The 16,388-nt window shown below is 52.0% G+C and overlaps 6 protein-coding genes across 6 annotated transcripts; 2 read left to right on the top strand and 4 right to left on the bottom strand.

The window, feature by feature from the left end:
• Window positions 1-84: 84 nt before the first annotated feature.
• Window positions 85-1,331, bottom strand: L3040_009447 (uncharacterized protein; the record flags this gene model as incomplete). The annotated part of the gene is made up of 2 exons (XM_007293441.1): window positions 85-98; window positions 158-1,331. The coding sequence occupies 2 exons, from the start codon at window positions 1,329-1,331 to the stop codon at window positions 85-87; spliced, it is 1,188 nt and encodes a 395-aa protein (XP_007293503.1).
• Window positions 1,332-2,676: 1,345 nt separating this feature from the next.
• Window positions 2,677-3,856, bottom strand: L3040_009448 (uncharacterized protein; the record flags this gene model as incomplete). Its single annotated transcript, XM_007293440.1, has 4 exons — window positions 2,677-2,860; window positions 2,962-3,481; window positions 3,589-3,712; window positions 3,791-3,856. 4 exons carry the CDS (start codon window positions 3,854-3,856, stop codon window positions 2,677-2,679), a joined length of 894 nt encoding a protein of 297 aa, XP_007293502.1.
• Window positions 3,857-4,442: 586 nt separating this feature from the next.
• On the top strand, window positions 4,443-6,311 carry L3040_009449 (uncharacterized protein; the record flags this gene model as incomplete). Its single annotated transcript, XM_007293439.2, has 1 exon — window positions 4,443-6,311. One exon carries the CDS (start codon window positions 4,443-4,445, stop codon window positions 6,309-6,311), a length of 1,869 nt encoding a protein of 622 aa, XP_007293501.2.
• A 1,872-nt stretch (window positions 6,312-8,183) lies between these two features.
• Window positions 8,184-10,218, bottom strand: L3040_009450 (uncharacterized protein; the record flags this gene model as incomplete). Its single annotated transcript, XM_066155966.1, has 4 exons — window positions 8,184-9,566; window positions 9,788-10,028; window positions 10,087-10,122; window positions 10,202-10,218. 4 exons carry the CDS (start codon window positions 10,216-10,218, stop codon window positions 8,184-8,186), a joined length of 1,677 nt encoding a protein of 558 aa, XP_066010240.1.
• Window positions 10,219-10,646: 428 nt separating this feature from the next.
• Window positions 10,647-11,545, top strand: L3040_009451 (uncharacterized protein; the record flags this gene model as incomplete). Its single annotated transcript, XM_007293437.1, has 2 exons — window positions 10,647-10,736; window positions 10,943-11,545. 2 exons carry the CDS (start codon window positions 10,647-10,649, stop codon window positions 11,543-11,545), a joined length of 693 nt encoding a protein of 230 aa, XP_007293499.1.
• A 1,374-nt stretch (window positions 11,546-12,919) lies between these two features.
• Window positions 12,920-15,862, bottom strand: L3040_009452 (uncharacterized protein; the record flags this gene model as incomplete). The annotated part of the gene is made up of 6 exons (XM_066155967.1): window positions 12,920-13,042; window positions 13,095-13,559; window positions 13,613-14,239; window positions 14,294-15,382; window positions 15,436-15,513; window positions 15,737-15,862. The coding sequence occupies 6 exons, from the start codon at window positions 15,860-15,862 to the stop codon at window positions 12,920-12,922; spliced, it is 2,508 nt and encodes an 835-aa protein (XP_066010241.1).
• Window positions 15,863-16,388: the final 526 nt, after the last annotated feature.

Consider the following 16,388-nt stretch of genomic DNA (forward strand, 5'->3'; position numbering starts at 1 on the left):
CCCACGACCATCAGCAATGCTCTCTGCCCCATCTAGCTTGAGTACATTCAATACACGCGCCGTCACCAGTCTTTCTCCCTCCGTTCAGCAAGCGTCTTCTACTCGAAAATTGTCAGTCGATCCACACTACAAGAGCGGATCAGTAGCTGCTACGTACGACCACTCAGTGCGAGGTTCATGAGGTCGGCAAGTGTAATGGTGACATTGACATCCTGCTGTCGCTCGACCTCTTGTCGCTGCTCAGCTTCTCTCTGATCCTGCCATCTCTTCTCCTCCGTCGTCGGGGCTCGGGGTCGGTAGTACGGGGTCCCCCGATCCAACATCTGGGCCGCCGGGCTGCGTTCCGACTCGGGCACCGTCAAAACCTCGTGCCGCAGCGCGCGCCACTCCTGCAGAGCGAGAGCCTTCCATGTCGCTCCGAACAAGCGCTCGAAGTTGCGCGGGCGGTCTTCGCCCATGATGACCAGACGTCGGATCGGGGCCGTGACGCCGGGAAAGTTCCGGCGGCCGTCGGGTGCCGTGCTCGGGAGGTTGATATCAAGACGGACGCTCAACGCCTGAGCGGTAGGGTCCATGGGCGCCTCGAACATGTAGTACATCACGGCTTGCTCCAACTCGCTCGGCCGCGGCTCGGGCTCGGCAATGGTGACTCGCTTCTCGAACGGGATGTATGCCAGGTAGAAGGCCTCAAAGTTCTCTTCCGCGTCGACCGACCAGAACTTGATGCGCAGCCCCCGCTCCCGCTTGGCCTCCAGCAGCATGTCGTGCACCTTCTCGATCAGCAGGCGGTTGGTGACCTCGAAGCCCTCCGAGTTCTGGTAGTCATTCCTCTCCCACTCCCAGACGTCGCAGCTCAGACAGTTGATCAGGAACGTCGTGTGCGTCTTGATGATCACCGTCTTCAACTCGACGGGATCCGGCGCCATCATGATCTGATCCTCGACGATCTCGATGGCCCGCTTGACCGCGTACAGAGGCGCAACCTGCGCCGTCTGCTTCTCCGTCTCGGGAAGCTCGCCGCCCTCGTTGTGTTCCGATCCGTCGCCCACGTAGACACCATATGTGGCTCGCGCCTCGGTGGTGCCGCGACCCGTCATGCACACGCCGTGGATCGAGACGACAATGGTATGCGGCATGAGGTTTCCCTGTTGGAACACCCCGTTTCCGCGGTACGTGATATCTCTCGCGAGGTAGCACAGGCCTCCTTTCTCGACGATCATGTTTCTGGGATTCGCGAGGGAGCTTCTGGCGGGTCCTGCTTGGTTGGCGGCGACGACGCGGACAGGCTTGTCGAAGACGCGGCTATTTCTTCTGGGCTGTGAGGTTGACATGGTAGTTGAGGGTGTCTTGGTGTGTTGTGCTCTCTGTTTTGTTTTCTTTCGTTTTTCCCGAGATTTGATGGAGGCTCAATCAAGCTTGTGACACGGTCGTGGGGGAAAGAAGGTCTCGAGGTGTTCAGATCGATAAGCACGATGTCGGTTTTCGGCTGCTCCTGCCTGATTTATAATTGAATGTCTTAATATCATATTCACCTCGACCTTCACCTTCACCTTCACTTTCACCACCTTTACCTTTACTAGCCCTAACGAACACGGCCCGAAGAGGATAAGCGAGATCTTCCTCCTCTGCAACGAAAAGTACCAACTACCAACTAGATAGATGCCTTACTTGCCTACAACCCACCTTCCCGACCCTCCTCAGCAGAGTCCATAGACTCCGGATTCGAAACATCCCCAAATCAAAGCCATTCAAAAAGAAAGTCGACTTTGCCTTCCGTCGCATCCCATCTCTACTTAAGACCTCGCCAAATCCGTGGTAGGAGCTAGTACTTACTTACCTACTCATGTAGTAAACAACAGTGAGAAACGAGGGAACGTCAATCAAAGCAGTGGATACGGTAAGACAGAGGGTTAGCGAGGTATGTATCGCTATGTATATACATATATACATACATACATACATACATACATACATACCATACATACACGTTTTCAAAAGTAAGAGAGCGACACGATTGCTATATCTGCGTTTTACTTTTCCTGCACGTAGCTTTCCCCTCACCATAAGCAAATGAAATGCGCGTGGGGAATTTTACGTGGATCTGTCTATTCTATCTATTATATCTTCCTTGATTACTTATTTACTTATTTACTTATTTACTTATTTACTTATTTACTTATTTACTTATTTACTTATTTACTTATTTACTTATTTACTCCCCCAACTCTTAGTAGTAAGATTGAAGGACCCAAACCATCTCGTCAACACCCATCTATCCATCTATCTCTCTATCTGTCACTGCTAATTTACAAATGGAGGAGAGAAACCACGTGAGTTAGCTGTGTATTGCTAGCATCATCATTATCATCATCATCATTAATTATTATTATTATTATTATTATTATTATTATTATTATTATTATTATTATTATTATTGCTGTTATGATCATCAACTTCTCCGCCCCTGAACCACCCACGTCACGAGAAATGAGCGAGGCGAGACAATGAAGGAGGGTGACTACCTTTTGGAAATCAGGATACTCGTCAGTTGGTTATGGAATGTATGTATGTATTCCAAGTCTAAGATCTATCTCATCAGTTCGTCTAAGGCATCAGAAGCGCGTAGCTGGAGCAGGGCCAGATCGTGTCTATTTTTACGTCGTGCACACCCCTCGCTTAATCCAGATCGGTCTCAGGGATGACATGAGTCCACCAAACGCGGAGGTTCTTCTTCAAGCCCTCCTTGCTGATCTCGGCAACCTCCTCGGGGGTCAGCTTGAAGTTGGCGACCTTCTTGTATTGCGTGAGACGGTCGACGTTGGAGCTTGTGGTGATGGCTATAACGTCTTGGTCGATGACCCTGTGCATCACCAATGTTAGCACATGATCTCGCAACACCGAGCCTCGGGTCTGGAGACTGCCACAGAGCTCTCGAGAACGACGAGCTGGGAATCGGCTTACCATCTCAGCGCAATCTCCCCCGGTGTGACACCATACTTCTCCGCCAATTTCTTGTAGACCGCATCAACCGGCCCCGGCCCCTTCGTCACAGCGGTCAACGGCGAGTACGCACTCGCAGCAATGCCCTTGCTCTTCAGAAAAGGGAGTAAGTCCCCGTGCTGCAGATACGGGTGGAACTCGATCTGGTTGATGGCCGGCACGACCTTGGCCGTCTTTAAGATGGCCTCGACTTCGTACTTGCGGAAGTTGGAGACGCCGATGGACTTGGCTCGCCCCGAGGCGTGGATGGCTTCCATGTCGGCCCACTTGGCCTGCAGCTCGGCTTCGGATTTGGCGAAGAAGGGCGCGTGGATGAGGTACTGGTCGACGTAGTCCAGGCCGAGCTTCTTGAGGGAGAGCTCGAAGGCGGCCTGGGTGTCTTGGGCTTTCTCGCCGTGGATCTTGGTGGTTACGTAGAGCTGGTCCCGGGGGACGCCGGCTTCTTTGATGGCGAGGCCAAGCTCGGTTTCGTTGCCGTAGACTGGGGATGTGTCAGTAGATTGTCAGGTAGAGTCGTCCAGTGTTCACAGGTTTGAGGGAAGCCGAAATCGTCGGATCTTGATCGTTGGGTTTGAGAAGGGAACTGACCTTCGGCTCCGTCCAGGTGGTAGTAACCAGCCTTGATAGCCTTGACTACAGTCTTGACTAGCTCTTGGTCGACAGGGGAGTTGGGATCAGCTTTGTAGTGGGCCGTTCCAGTTCCATAGCCGAGCTGAGAATGTGTGAGCTGGCTGGTTATCAAAAGAAGGAAGGGATGTACCAAGTGTTGATACTATAGCTTATAACATACAAAAGGAACCACGCTTCCATCATTCAATTTGCGGGTTGCACCGCTAAGTGATGTAATAGAAGCCATTCTGCAGAGTGAGGTTTTTGGAAGTGTAGTTAAATTAAGATAGAGCTGAGTTGAATTGCTAATTGCTTACTGACTGTCGAAAGCGAGCAGAGGGGTGGGGGGCGGGGATGGCTTTTATAGGTAAGAATCAAGACGGTGAAATAATCATGAATGTATGCAGTGGATCTGACGTCTTCGAAATATGAGGCAATTACTAATGACGGAGGAAAATAGGTTTTCGGCTTCGGTTCCGCCTTCGGCCTCGGCCTTATAATACTCCACATACGAAATTCCTGATACGGAAGGCCCACGACCTCCATCAGGCAAAGTCGCAGGGGTGAAAATTGCCAGAGAAGAGCCGAGAGCGGTGACTTCTTTCAGCGACCGCCACTCGACTCGACCACAAACCTCGGCATCAAAGCAAAGCAAGCAAGCAAGCAGATCTCAACATTCTTCTTTCCGGCACTTTACTACGCCTCCTTCAACCACGCTGACCCAATCCTCCCCATCTGTGAATCGTCAAAACCATCAACCTCACTTCCATCCTCCGTTTATGCTTTCGAAAGTCTTCTCGCGACCTGTGGTACCCCGCATGCGCCTCGCCCAAATGGCGTCCCATCTCTCCAACGACTCCGTAGGCGCATCTCTTGCAGAACTGCCAAAATCATGGACCTTCACATCTTCTCTCCCTCCCGATCCGAAATTCCCCACGCCCGATGTATCGCACAAGACAGCCCGAGGCGAGATAGAGCCGAGGCAGGTCAGAGGCGCATTGTTTACGTGGGTCCGACCAGAGGAGGCGAGAGAGCCAGAGCTCTTGAGCGTGAGTCCGGCCGCTATGCGGGATCTGGGAATCAGGGAGGGGGACCAGAAGACAGACGAGTTCAAGGAGACTGTTGCGGGCAATAGGCTGCTGGGATGGGATGCTGAGAAGGGACAGGGCGGGTACCCTTGGGCACAGTGCTACGGAGGGTGGCAATTTGGGTCCTGGGCGGGACAGCTGGGCGATGGGAGAGCCATCTCTCTGTTCGAGACGACGAGTCCGATCACGAACACTAGATACGAGTTGCAGTTGAAGGGGGCTGGGATTACCCCGTATTCCAGATTTGCAGATGGGAAGGCTGTTCTGAGATCCAGTATCAGAGAATATATCGTCTCGGAAGCTCTTAATGCCCTGAACATACCTACGACTCGCGCTCTTTCGTTGACGCTACTTCCGCATTCGAAAGTCCGCCGAGAGACTTTGGAGCCTGGGGCCATTGTTGCTCGATTTGCCCAGTCTTGGTTACGGATTGGTACTTTCGATATTTTACGAGCTCGCGGAGAAAGAGATCTGATTCGGCAACTGTCTACTTATATTGCGGAAAACGTGTTCGATGGATGGGAATCACTGCCAGCGAGGAATCCGTCAGAAACTGGTAACGATGGCAGTCAATTGCCAACAGGTGTTGCGAGAGACACCATTGAAGGTCCTGCTGGCCTCGAGGAGAACCGCTTTACACGCCTCTATCGCGAAATTGTACGACGCAACGCCAAAACGGTAGCAGCATGGCAAGCATACGCTTTCACCAACGGTGTCTTGAACACGGACAACACATCTATATTTGGCCTGTCCGTCGACTTTGGTCCTTTTGCATTTCTGGACAACTTTGACCCCAATTACACACCCAATCACGATGATTACATGCTTCGCTACTCTTACAGGGCGCAGCCTACGATCATCTGGTGGAACCTGGTTAGGCTCGGCGAGTCCCTGGGCGAGTTGATGGGTATTGGAGAGGGCGTCGACGCAGAAGAATTTGTCGCAAAAGGAGTCCAGCAAGAGGACGCAGACGCGCTGATCTCAAGAGCCGAGGCCCTCATCACCCGCACGGGCGAGGAATTCAAAGCTGTCTTCCTACAAGAATACAAGCGTCTCATGACTGCTCGCCTCGGTCTGAAAGTACATAAGCAGTCCGACTTTGACGAATTGTTCAGTGAGCTACTGGATACCATGGAAGCCCTAGAACTGGACTTTAACCAATTCTTCCGCAAGCTCGGCCATCTCCACGTCGCCGATCTCGAAACCGAAGAGCAGCGAAAGGAGAAGGCGGGCGTCTTCTTCCACCACGAGGGCGTGACGGGACTCGGCAACACGGACGAATCGGCCCGCGCCAGAATCTCCGCGTGGCTGCAGAAATGGCGCGCGAGAGTCGCGGAAGACTGGGGCGCGAACGGCGAAAAAGACGATGATGACGCCGCCCGACAGGCGGCGATGAAGAAGGTGAACCCGAAATTCATCCCCAAGAGCTGGATCCTGGATGAGCTCATCAGGCGCGTGGAGAAGGGCGGCGAGAGAGAGATCCTCGACCGGGTGATGCACATGGCGCTGAACCCATTCGAGGAGAGCTGGGGGTGGGACGAGAAGGAAGAGGAGAGGTTCTGTGGCGACGTGCCGAGGAGCGATAGAGCTATGCAGTGTAGCTGCTCTTCGTAGGCTCGTAGTAAGAAGGAAGGAAGGAAGGACGGACGGACGGTACTGGAATTTCCATGTCCTGTCCCGTCATGTTATTCCATGACGATGATCATGATTATTAGTAGTAGTAAATATATATATACCCGTTTCGCGAGGAGGAGATGGATGGAATACCCCCTTTTCCGCAACCGATCCGCCGCTCAATCCTTAGAAATTGAATGAATGAATGGATGGATGGATGGATGGATGGATGGATGGCTTGCTTGCTTGCTTGTATCTTACTCCGTAATCGGCGATTATAGATTATATTCCTAAGCTTTGAAAAAAGAAAAAAAGAAAAAAAATCCCCGAATCAAATGATGAAAATTAACGAGCCTCAGTAACGAGTCTTAGTAACGAGAGACTAGCTAGCTAACCAGCTAGCTCATCAGGACGAGACCAGCTCGAGAGGAAGAAGCACCTTGTGTGTAAGAGGGCACATGGAGCATTAAGCATTGAACACAATACTAAGCGCTAATCAATCATTAATCATCAACTAGCTCGCGTCTTTCTTACTTTATACTTTATCACTAGAACTATCACCATCACCATAGCCACAGCTATTACTATCACTATCATTATCACTATCACTATTATCATCACTCACCTAAATCCGCAATGGCACCTTTTTTTTTTTTTTTTTTTTTTTTTTTTTTTTTTTTTTACAGCAAAGATAAAGATAACAAGTACCCAGGAGGGAGAGAAAAAGCGAAGGAGACGTTCGTTCGTTCGTTATTCGTTAATCGTTACTCATCAATAATAATAGATATACATATATAAGAAGGAAAGAAGGACCTACGCTCTACGCTCTACGCTCTACGCTCTACGCTTCGACTTCGACATCGACATCAACTTCGCGCACGGGATGCACGGCATGGCATAGTATGGCATGGGATAAGATAGCAGGGCGTGATAAATTGGTATTGGTTGGTAGATGATGGTATATTATGGTAGATGATGCGGATGGGTGGATGGATGGATGGATGGATGGCGGTACGTTAAGAAAAGAAAAGAAAAGGCCAGGCACTCGAATCAAGTTGAGGGGGGTTGGAAGGGGAGGGGGGGGGTTAGTAAATTCGTAAACACGCATGCAACAAGCGAGAAATATCAGGGGTAAGTAAACAATAGACAAACGGTGGAATACAACCCAGCCTAGCCCATAGGTAGGTCCTACCGATTGTTTACGACTACTACCTTTTAAAGACATCTTATACACCACTGTCTGTTGCTTTTCGAAAATAACAAACGGTAGAAAGTGGTCTGGAGTTTCTTAATTTGAGACGAGCACTGCCGTATCTAGTCGCTGGTCAACTCCAAAACACATCCCCAATACTAATTATCTTCCGCGTCTATTCCATCTGCCAGCCTATCTATCTCGTCCACAGAGGGATCCAGTAAGCGCTCTGAAAAGCAAAATGCAAGTATCTCGTAAGTAGCTAGCCAGTTCCCCACTGCCCAACTCCATAGCCAGGTATCAGCCTCAACCACCTTCAAAACCGGAAATTTTAGGATCCGCTATGCTTTTGGCCCCTGGGCATCAAGATCAAGTCGCTTCGTTCGCCTACTCCAAGCCAAGAGAGTACCTGGTCATGCATGCTTCGTAAACGTCCGTTTCGCTGCTGATGGAGTCGTGATCCTGGTGATACAATTGTAAAAGGAAAGAAAAAAAAAAGATACACACATAAAGCCGCACCATCCAATCTCCCAATGCGGTGATAGCAAAGATTATGAATGTCCGGATATAGCTTTTTTATGACCCGCAGAGAGCCGAAATTACGAGATCGTTGAATGGTTTTGTTACACCCGCAGAAATTCGATTTCGTCCTGGAGTCCAATGGATTCGCCGAAAGTGGTTTACGCGGCTGCCTGTGAATCCCCACGGCCACGATATCCCCCACGTCCACGTCCTGGCTGACCGTTGCCGCTGTAGCCACGACCTCCTCTTGAGCCTCCACGACCACGTCCCCGTCCCCGGAAGCCGCCACGGTAGCCGTTATCAACGCTACCCTGACCAAAAGTCTCGACGTTCTTCTTCTGCTCTTCACCTCGCCACTCTCGCCCACCAGGTCTTGTGCCGTTAGCTTCCATACGATCCTTACTCTCGGAAGAAATGTCATCAAAGAAGGACGAAGCCTTGTTGTAGCCACCCGCGGGTGCAGCGGGGGTATCTGGCTCGGTTGGCGAGGAGACAGGGGAGCCTGCGATTGCCTCCTTGATCAAGTCTTGCTTGTTGAATTTGGCATTTGCTGATTCGAAGTCGAAATCCGACTCGGGAACCTCGACCTTCTTTTCTGTGTTTCTAGCCCCACCTCGTCCACCTCGGACCCCTCTGTTCGCAGCGAAGCCAGTACCACCAGCTCCCGGAAGTCTTGGTGCGCGAATGGCATCGTTCACTCTCATCTCGTTGACTTTCTTTGTCAAGTTGTCAACACCGTTGCCGTTCATTTGGCCACCAGTAGGGAGTTTTGCCATGGCGGCAGCTACAGCAGCGGTCGCAGCTTGAGTAGCATCACGCAAGTTAGCTTCCGCATCACTAAACTTACGCGGAACATTGCTAGCTGGTCGTTGCAAGGGCGCCTTTTGGAACGCCGGGCTCTGCAATGGAATGGCGGGGGTGACACGGTTGTTGGTTTTTGAGCCAAGAGCACCTTTAGCCTCGGTCACCTCAGCAGCTTCAGCGGTAGACGGCTGTTCGATAGCAGCCTGGACTTCGCGGGGAGATGGTTTCGTGGCCGTTGGCGGGGATGGAGCCTTGACTGCCGGAGCAGCGACTTCGGGAACGGGTTTTGCCAAGTCTTTGGGATCAACAGGGTTCTCGGTTGGGGTCTGGGCAGGAGGCGAAGGTTGCTTGTTTGCGCTGGGACCGATTGGAGCCGGCTTTGGGGGTTGATTTTGAGGAGGCTGTTGGAACTGACCGGGAGATACTGGTGGGTAACCGTAAAGGGGGAAAGGCCCAGGAGGGAAGCCTTGAGGTCCGGGGTACCATCCAGGAGGTGCACCGTATGGCATTGGGGGGAAGCCACCAGGGACAGGCGGAGGTGGACCACCGCGACCCCATCCAGCAGGTGGTGGAGGGTAGAATGGCGGGTAATGTGGTTGCTGACCGAAGGGAGGAGGAGGAGGGCCTTGATTTGGCTGTGGAGCTTGACCTTGGCTTTGTTGCGGGGGACCTTGAGATGCCTGGCGTTGAGTCTGGAGAGGCTTGGACTGCGATTGACGAGTTGGGCGAGATCCGCTCTGTGAAGAAAAAAAGGGTTGTTAATGAATTGCTTCAACAGGATTTGCACATTGAGAGAGCAGCAAGCTTATCAAGTCAGAAGGAAGGCAACGGAAAATATCCACATGGTTTTGCGCTCTCGGAGATCATATGATTTAACATCCGAAATTCTTTCATCATTCAGAGCACCCGGCGACAGGCGCGTAGCTTGAGGAGCAACCCAAAGAATATGCGCACTTACACCAAGAATGGCAGGGTCATTGGGGACCTGCGGGGGCTTGTTCTCCTTCACGGCGGGGGTCTGCTCGATCCTCAAATCCTTCACATCACTGCCGCGGAACACAATGTATTCGTAGACGCTGTCGGACGGTGGGATGTAGTCGTCAGGGTTCTCCTTGCGATTCTCGGTGCCAAATGAGGAGACGTTTTCAAGTGCGACGGTGGAGTTCTCGGAGTTGATTTCGTGGAGAGTTCCGACATATCTTGATTCCTGGTTAGCTGCCGTCGCGTCGCAGAGGGTATTACGCGCTTGAATCGTACCGAATGTCACTCCGTGAGACCAGAGATATCCTCGCCCTGTTCGCCAGCCCGCGTTAGCATGGAGTGGTCATGGCGGTCGCGAGATCGCGACCTGCGCCTCAATGAACTGACTGACCCTAAGAATTCCGCCATCTTGCTCTGGTTCTGCGATCAGCTCACAGGGAGCTCGAAGTATGCTGGGTATGGAGGTATGGAGGGTATGAAGCGGTAGAAGAGAGAGATTGTAGATTGAGGGAGATGCGCAGGGTGGAGGGTGAAGGGTGGAGGGTGGAGGGTGGAAGGTGGAAGGTCGAAGGTAGAGAGGGTGGTCGGTTGTTATGAAGAAGGAAGAAGAGGCTTTGCGGTCAAAATGTGGAGTGAATGAGTGGATCGTCGCATCTGAGCTAAAGGCGAAAGATGGCTGGGAATGCGGCCTGAAATATCAGGCCAGTATGGTGGAGGCGGGGGGAGGTGCGATAAGGTCGGAATACAGCAGCTCTCTTCTACCTATGTGACCCAACAAGCTATAAGCCACTACATGATATAATTCCCCAGCCCAAAGTCTACATTGCATGGGAAACATGGCAACCGAACCAGCAATCACTGGAGATTCACAAAGCATCTTCGAGGAGCTGGAGAACTACCCTTGGGATTCGGATAGGAAATTCCAGGTATGTGAATAGCAGCTTGTTTACTTTGGTCTCTTCAAGTCACCACCAGCCTCGGCTCGTCGTGTATTTGATATTGGCTTGCCAAAGGCAGTGAATGCTCCTGAATACTTGATACCCAATACCATATAAACTTGAACACCTCCTCTCTTGCTTTGAGAATATCCCCTTCTCTTGTTCAACACCAATACTTACTCTCTCTCCCAAAGGGCGGCCTCTCAGCAATCCTCGGTCCCAATCCCTCACCTTCACAGCTAGAAGACCTGACCCTCCGGGCCCAATGCTTCTACCTCTCCCGCCAAAAGGGAATCTCTATTGATTTCGACGCCTACAAAGCCTACCTCGCCCGAAAGGAGCCCTCAACATCAAACCAAACCACAACACTCACCTCCTCAACTTCCACTGCACCCTCAGCCCCCCCTCCAGCCAACGACACCACCACCCCCACAGGCGCCTCCAACGACCCCAAGATGGCCGTCTCCTCTACGCCCACCGATCCCTCATCCATGAACAACTCAGCGACGGGCTTCGTACCCGCCGGCACCGGCCCCCCCAACCCCGGCGCGCCCTACCCGGCCTCCTTCGCCGAGATCGTGGCCATGATCCAGGCCGGCAAGGAGATCCCCGGCTACATCGAGGTCTCGGAGCGCGTGATCGGATGGGAGAATGCGACGCCGCCCGTGCTGCCGAAGCGCCGCAAGCCGTGGGAGAAGGACGTGCCGGAGGAGATCATACAGGGCAAGGGGCCCGGTTGCTTTGGAGACGAGAGAGACTTACCCGAGATCAAGCAGGTGTATCCGGAAGGTGTCTAGGGTGGGACGGAAGGCGCTGGGTGGGATGGATCTCGGTGTCGCCCCGTGTGGGGTGACGGGTACTACGGCACGGCGGACTGGCGTTGACTTGCAGAACTTTTTTACCGACTTCGACATGAACATGCACGAGCAGATGGTTTGATGATGCACTCGCTCACATCCAAAACATCACCATCCAGACAGATAGTCTTGGCTCAGGACAGAGCCGAAGTTCACTTCTTTCTTCATTTTCCAAACACGGGGAGCAGGGCCGTCGCTTGGTATTGCTGGGCTGGGCTCTCACGGTATGGCGGGTCTACTCGGAGCTGGGCATGGGAATGGGGAACGGGCACCACCAACAACAAACATCACTATTACACGGCGTCACATTGCGTTGCATTTGGAGCTATCGTTTGCTATTTGAACACGCCTCATGACACAAGATAACATAAATACCCTTGAGAAGAAATGAGAAAGCGTACATTATCTACTCATCCACACGTCCTTTCTCTGTTCATCGGTGTACTCTCCACCCATCCTCCCATAGCCGTGACTTGATGCTGAATCTTGAATTCCATCTTGACTTGGAAATCGGAGTGCAGCCGGACGGACACCTCAGATCCGAGGTATCCCAGAAGACAGTTCATTTTTCTTACTTCAGTTCAACGGGAAAGCAAGGAGGGTGGCCTCATTGAAAAAATTGAAAATACATATTAGTCTCAAGGTGCGTTTGGCAGGTACTTGTCCCAAAATGCTACTGTTTCACTTCCAAGCCGCCATCTCATTTTGCAAGGCACAACAATTATGAAAAGCAATTTGTATTCGGTAACGAGATTAAATCACAAAGCTTTTGCTTCTGGGTTTCGTTTCTGGAATTTTTGTTTGGGTACAAGCGCAGAGGCACGATGAGACATCTCAGCATAATAGCAGTCTTCTCTCCACCAAATCAATGTCCGCTCAAAAGCAGAAATGATACACACTCCGTGTAAGCGCTGAACCCCTATGGAAGGCAAGAAAATAGTAGAAGACTCCGGTATACATACACAAGGCAATGACTCCAGTGGAAACGAAACAGCAAAGCCGTCACAAGGACAGCAATGACTCTCTCCAGACCAGCTTGATGCAAAAGCCGTAACCATGATGTTTCCAAAGCACCGAGGACGTAATCTCCGGCGTAGGATGACCAGTATTGGTGAGTAGGTTGCCGGCGAAAATCTGATGAAGTACAAGAAGGAAATATCGTGGACTCGTAAGAAAAATCTTTGTGTGGCAACACGGTGTAGACAAACAATGCCTGAGGTGACTTTCTCTGGATGAGTAGAGCCAATTGACGACATCCATAGATGTGAAAGACCAAAAGCAACAAGGAAGACTCCAATTGAATATGTCGTATCCTTATGGTGTTTCCGCGATATCGTGTGCCAAGTAAAGATCGTAAAGGTCAATCCAGCCGAGCATGTAAGCATACCAGAAGCCGTGAGGATGCTGCTTAACGATATCCACCACCATAGCGAGGGCCTGATTGAGGGCCAGGACCCATGCGAGGTGGAGGACCAATGGCAGGACCAACGCCAGGGCCAGGGCGAGTCTGGATGGCAGGGTTGGTGCAGAGCATACCGACACGAGAGCCAAACTTGGATCCACGGAGAGAGACCATGTGCTTGCGGATGTGGCTAGCAACAAGCTCGCGGTGTTGAGGGTTGGAGTGGGTCAAGATGTACTGGATGAGGTAGTTACCATATTGGTCGCTGGCGATGTCGATCAATGGGATACGAGGACGATCATGACGACCCTCGCAGACCCGATCGAGGTAGCGGCTGAGAAAGTCGGGACCACCAATCTTAAGGCACTTCTCAACGACCTTGGAGGCGAATTGATCCATACTGTACTCGGAGGCATAACGGATGACATGGTCAATGGCGCGGCTGCGGTCAGCTGGGGCACCATGCTCGCAGATGTGCTGGATGCACCAGTTGCCGAATTGACCATGAGCAACGATGTCAATGCTACCAAGGACCTCCTCAATGCATGGTCGCTAGAGCGAAGTTAGTAGAACTTAAGTGCACTGAGGAACGTAGATGCTCTTACCTTGTCCTCCTCGAGGCAGTTCTCAAAGATATTCTGAACGACCAAGCTACCAGTCTCACCAAGAGCAACCTCGTGCCACATGCCATGAAGAGCGTCGTTGACGTACTTCATGATTTGGGGAGGAGACTCGGTCCAGCGAAGCTCGAAGAGCTTTTGCCAAACGTGGCAAGCATAGCGGTGGATGACGGTCTCCGGGATACGACGAAGGAGCTCATGAACCATAATGGCCTTGTAGTCCTCAGGGACAGAGTCGAATGCCTTCTGAACGACATGGCAGCCGAAAGCATCCATGGAGAGGTTTAGGGTATTGCCTCGAATGGCCTCGGCGATCTTGATGACTTGCTCCGGAGTTCCGTGCTCGAAACAGCGTTGAACCAAGAAGTTTCCGAAGCGGTTGACCATCAATGGATAGGCCTGAGCAACGATTGCCTCAACAATATCATACTTCTGCTCAGTCGTACCGACCTTGAGCTTCTGCTGAAGGAAAATGGAGGCTTGCTGGTCGTTATTGCAAACAATCTTGTCCACAATATACTTCCAGTTGCAGTTGACGGTGCGGTCAAGAAGACGACGATAGTTGAGAGGCTCAGTGGTTGGAAGGTAGGTTTGACCCTCAGGAGCGGGAGACTGCAAATGTTAGTAAGGGTAAGAGGGAGCAGATGGGTTGGAGAAGTGACCTACCTCACTCTTCCATCCAGCACTAGAGGCGGTGAACTCGGGTGCGTGAGGGGATAGAGGAGTGCCAATTGGCTGTGGCTGGTATGCGCTGTACATGTTCATGCCCATGCCATTCATGCCACCCATACCACCCATGCCGCCGCCCAAGTTGGGAAGGCCACCAGGCAGGTTAGCAATGGAGCCGTATGCGGTTGAGGCAGGAGTGTAGCCATCGAAGGAGCTGTTGCTACTGGCGTAAGGGAAGGAGTTACTGCTTCTGTTGTTGAATCGACCACCACTGGGTTGGTTGCGTCGACCCATTGGAGGAGCCATAAGCAAATCGGGGTCCTGCATCATACGATCACCGCTGTAAGCGTTGGCTGGGCCAGGGCCGTAGGGCATCGACTCAACGAAAGGTTGGCCGTAGCCGCGTCGGTTCCATTGACTGGCAGCCATGCTTTCGGATGGTTGGAAGGAGCCTGGCAAGGGGCCTGGGACCGAAGTGAAGGCTGTGTTGGGACCAACGAAGTTTGGCTTGCCGCCGTTATTCCAGATTGCACGTGCTCTGTTGAAGCCGCTGGCAGAGAGAGCGTCACTGGTGTCAGATCGGTTGTCGTCTTGAGCAGCCCAAGAGCTATCTCTGGTGTATTGTGGGCGGTTGACAGGCGGAAGTTGGAAGTGATCTTCGGTGGAAAGGATCGACGTGTAGTCAGCCTCCGAGGTGTTACCGATAGCTTGGTCGAGGGTGTGCTTGGTGATACGAGTTTGTGCAAGCTCCTGGTCCATGCGAGCAATCTTTCCGCGTGCGGCCTCAAGCTCAGCCTTCAGCCGAGCGAGTTCTGCAGCGCTCTGAGGCTGATTATCGCCAGCAACACTTGGTGGGCTTGTGGTGGGGGCCGTGCTGTTGTTGTAGGACTCGGTGGCAGGAGTGATGGGAACGGAACCCTGGGCAGAGGCGTATTCGACAGTTCGGAAAAGCACGGTCTCGTCAGTAGACTTGAGAGCCTCATGCTGCTTGGAGAGGGTGGCTTGTTGCTCGGAGAGCTTGGCAAGTAGCTTGTCCATTGGGTTGACTTCGTTGGAGGGAGAAGAATCGTGGTTGACCTTCACCTTCTGCACAAATTAGCCGTGGACGGTTCAAGTAAGTCAAGAGGAGGCCTATGTACCTTGGGGCCAGCTTGGTTGCCGAGCTTGGTCGAGGTAAGCGCAGTGGCGGTCTTCTTGAGGGAGACGGTGGTGGGGTCCTGTGCGTACTGATCAGTATGCATGGGCGAACGAAGGCTTCTGGGCGTTTCGTGAAGTAATTTGTCGCGGGGTGGAGTAGTTGTGTTGTGTTGTGGTTTTGCTTTTCGTTTGGTGGAGAGGGAGAGACGCGTTGGGGTGTTGGCACGCGCGAAGATGAGAAGAGAGCAGCCTCGCAACACGGCTGAGAGGTGAATGCCAAAAAATAGGGAGGAAGAAACGTACCAAGCGGGCGGTCAAGTGGGCCAAGGACTCTTCAGCGGAGCTATGATTCTCCTGAGAAGAGTCGGCTCTGCTGCTGCTACCTCCCCTACGAAGGATCGGAGAGCCAGTCGAAGCGGTGGCAGACATCCTGATTGACGAGTCTCGAGTCTTGTCCAAATGGAGCTGTCGAGGAAGCAGATGATACTGCGTATGTAGTCCAAGGAAGATGGCCAGCGGAAGTCCTCAACTCTTGCGTAGGTGGGTGAAGTAGATTTGAGGGTAGAAAGGATGGGAACTGGAGGTGGTCGGAATCAACAAATCAAATAGGAGTCGTAGCACAGGGCAATTATATGGAGAAGGAACACTGAAGCGCGCTTTCCTCTGCAGATTGCTGGTATTTGATGTGTTGACGGTGAAGACCTGAAAGTCGAAGAGATCGAAGGTTGGTGATGGTGTAGGAGGAAGAAAGCACGTTCGAGGTTGACGAGGCTCTTTATGAACTGGTCGAGAGGATTAGCCGACTTTTTCAAAATCAACTAGTCTATAAATCACGAGACCGGGGTATGAAAGCATGATGATTGAATGCATAGAGCAGATAAGGAGAGAATATTGCCGATGGAAATTTGAGCTTGGTAGTGAATGAAGGAAGAGAATCGGTAAGGATGCTTCTGCA

Source organism: Drepanopeziza brunnea, assembly GCF_022702325.1.
Source record: "Drepanopeziza brunnea f. sp. 'multigermtubi' strain 214-2 chromosome Unknown ctg19, whole genome shotgun sequence".
NCBI lineage: Eukaryota > Fungi > Ascomycota > Leotiomycetes > Helotiales > Drepanopezizaceae > Drepanopeziza > Drepanopeziza brunnea.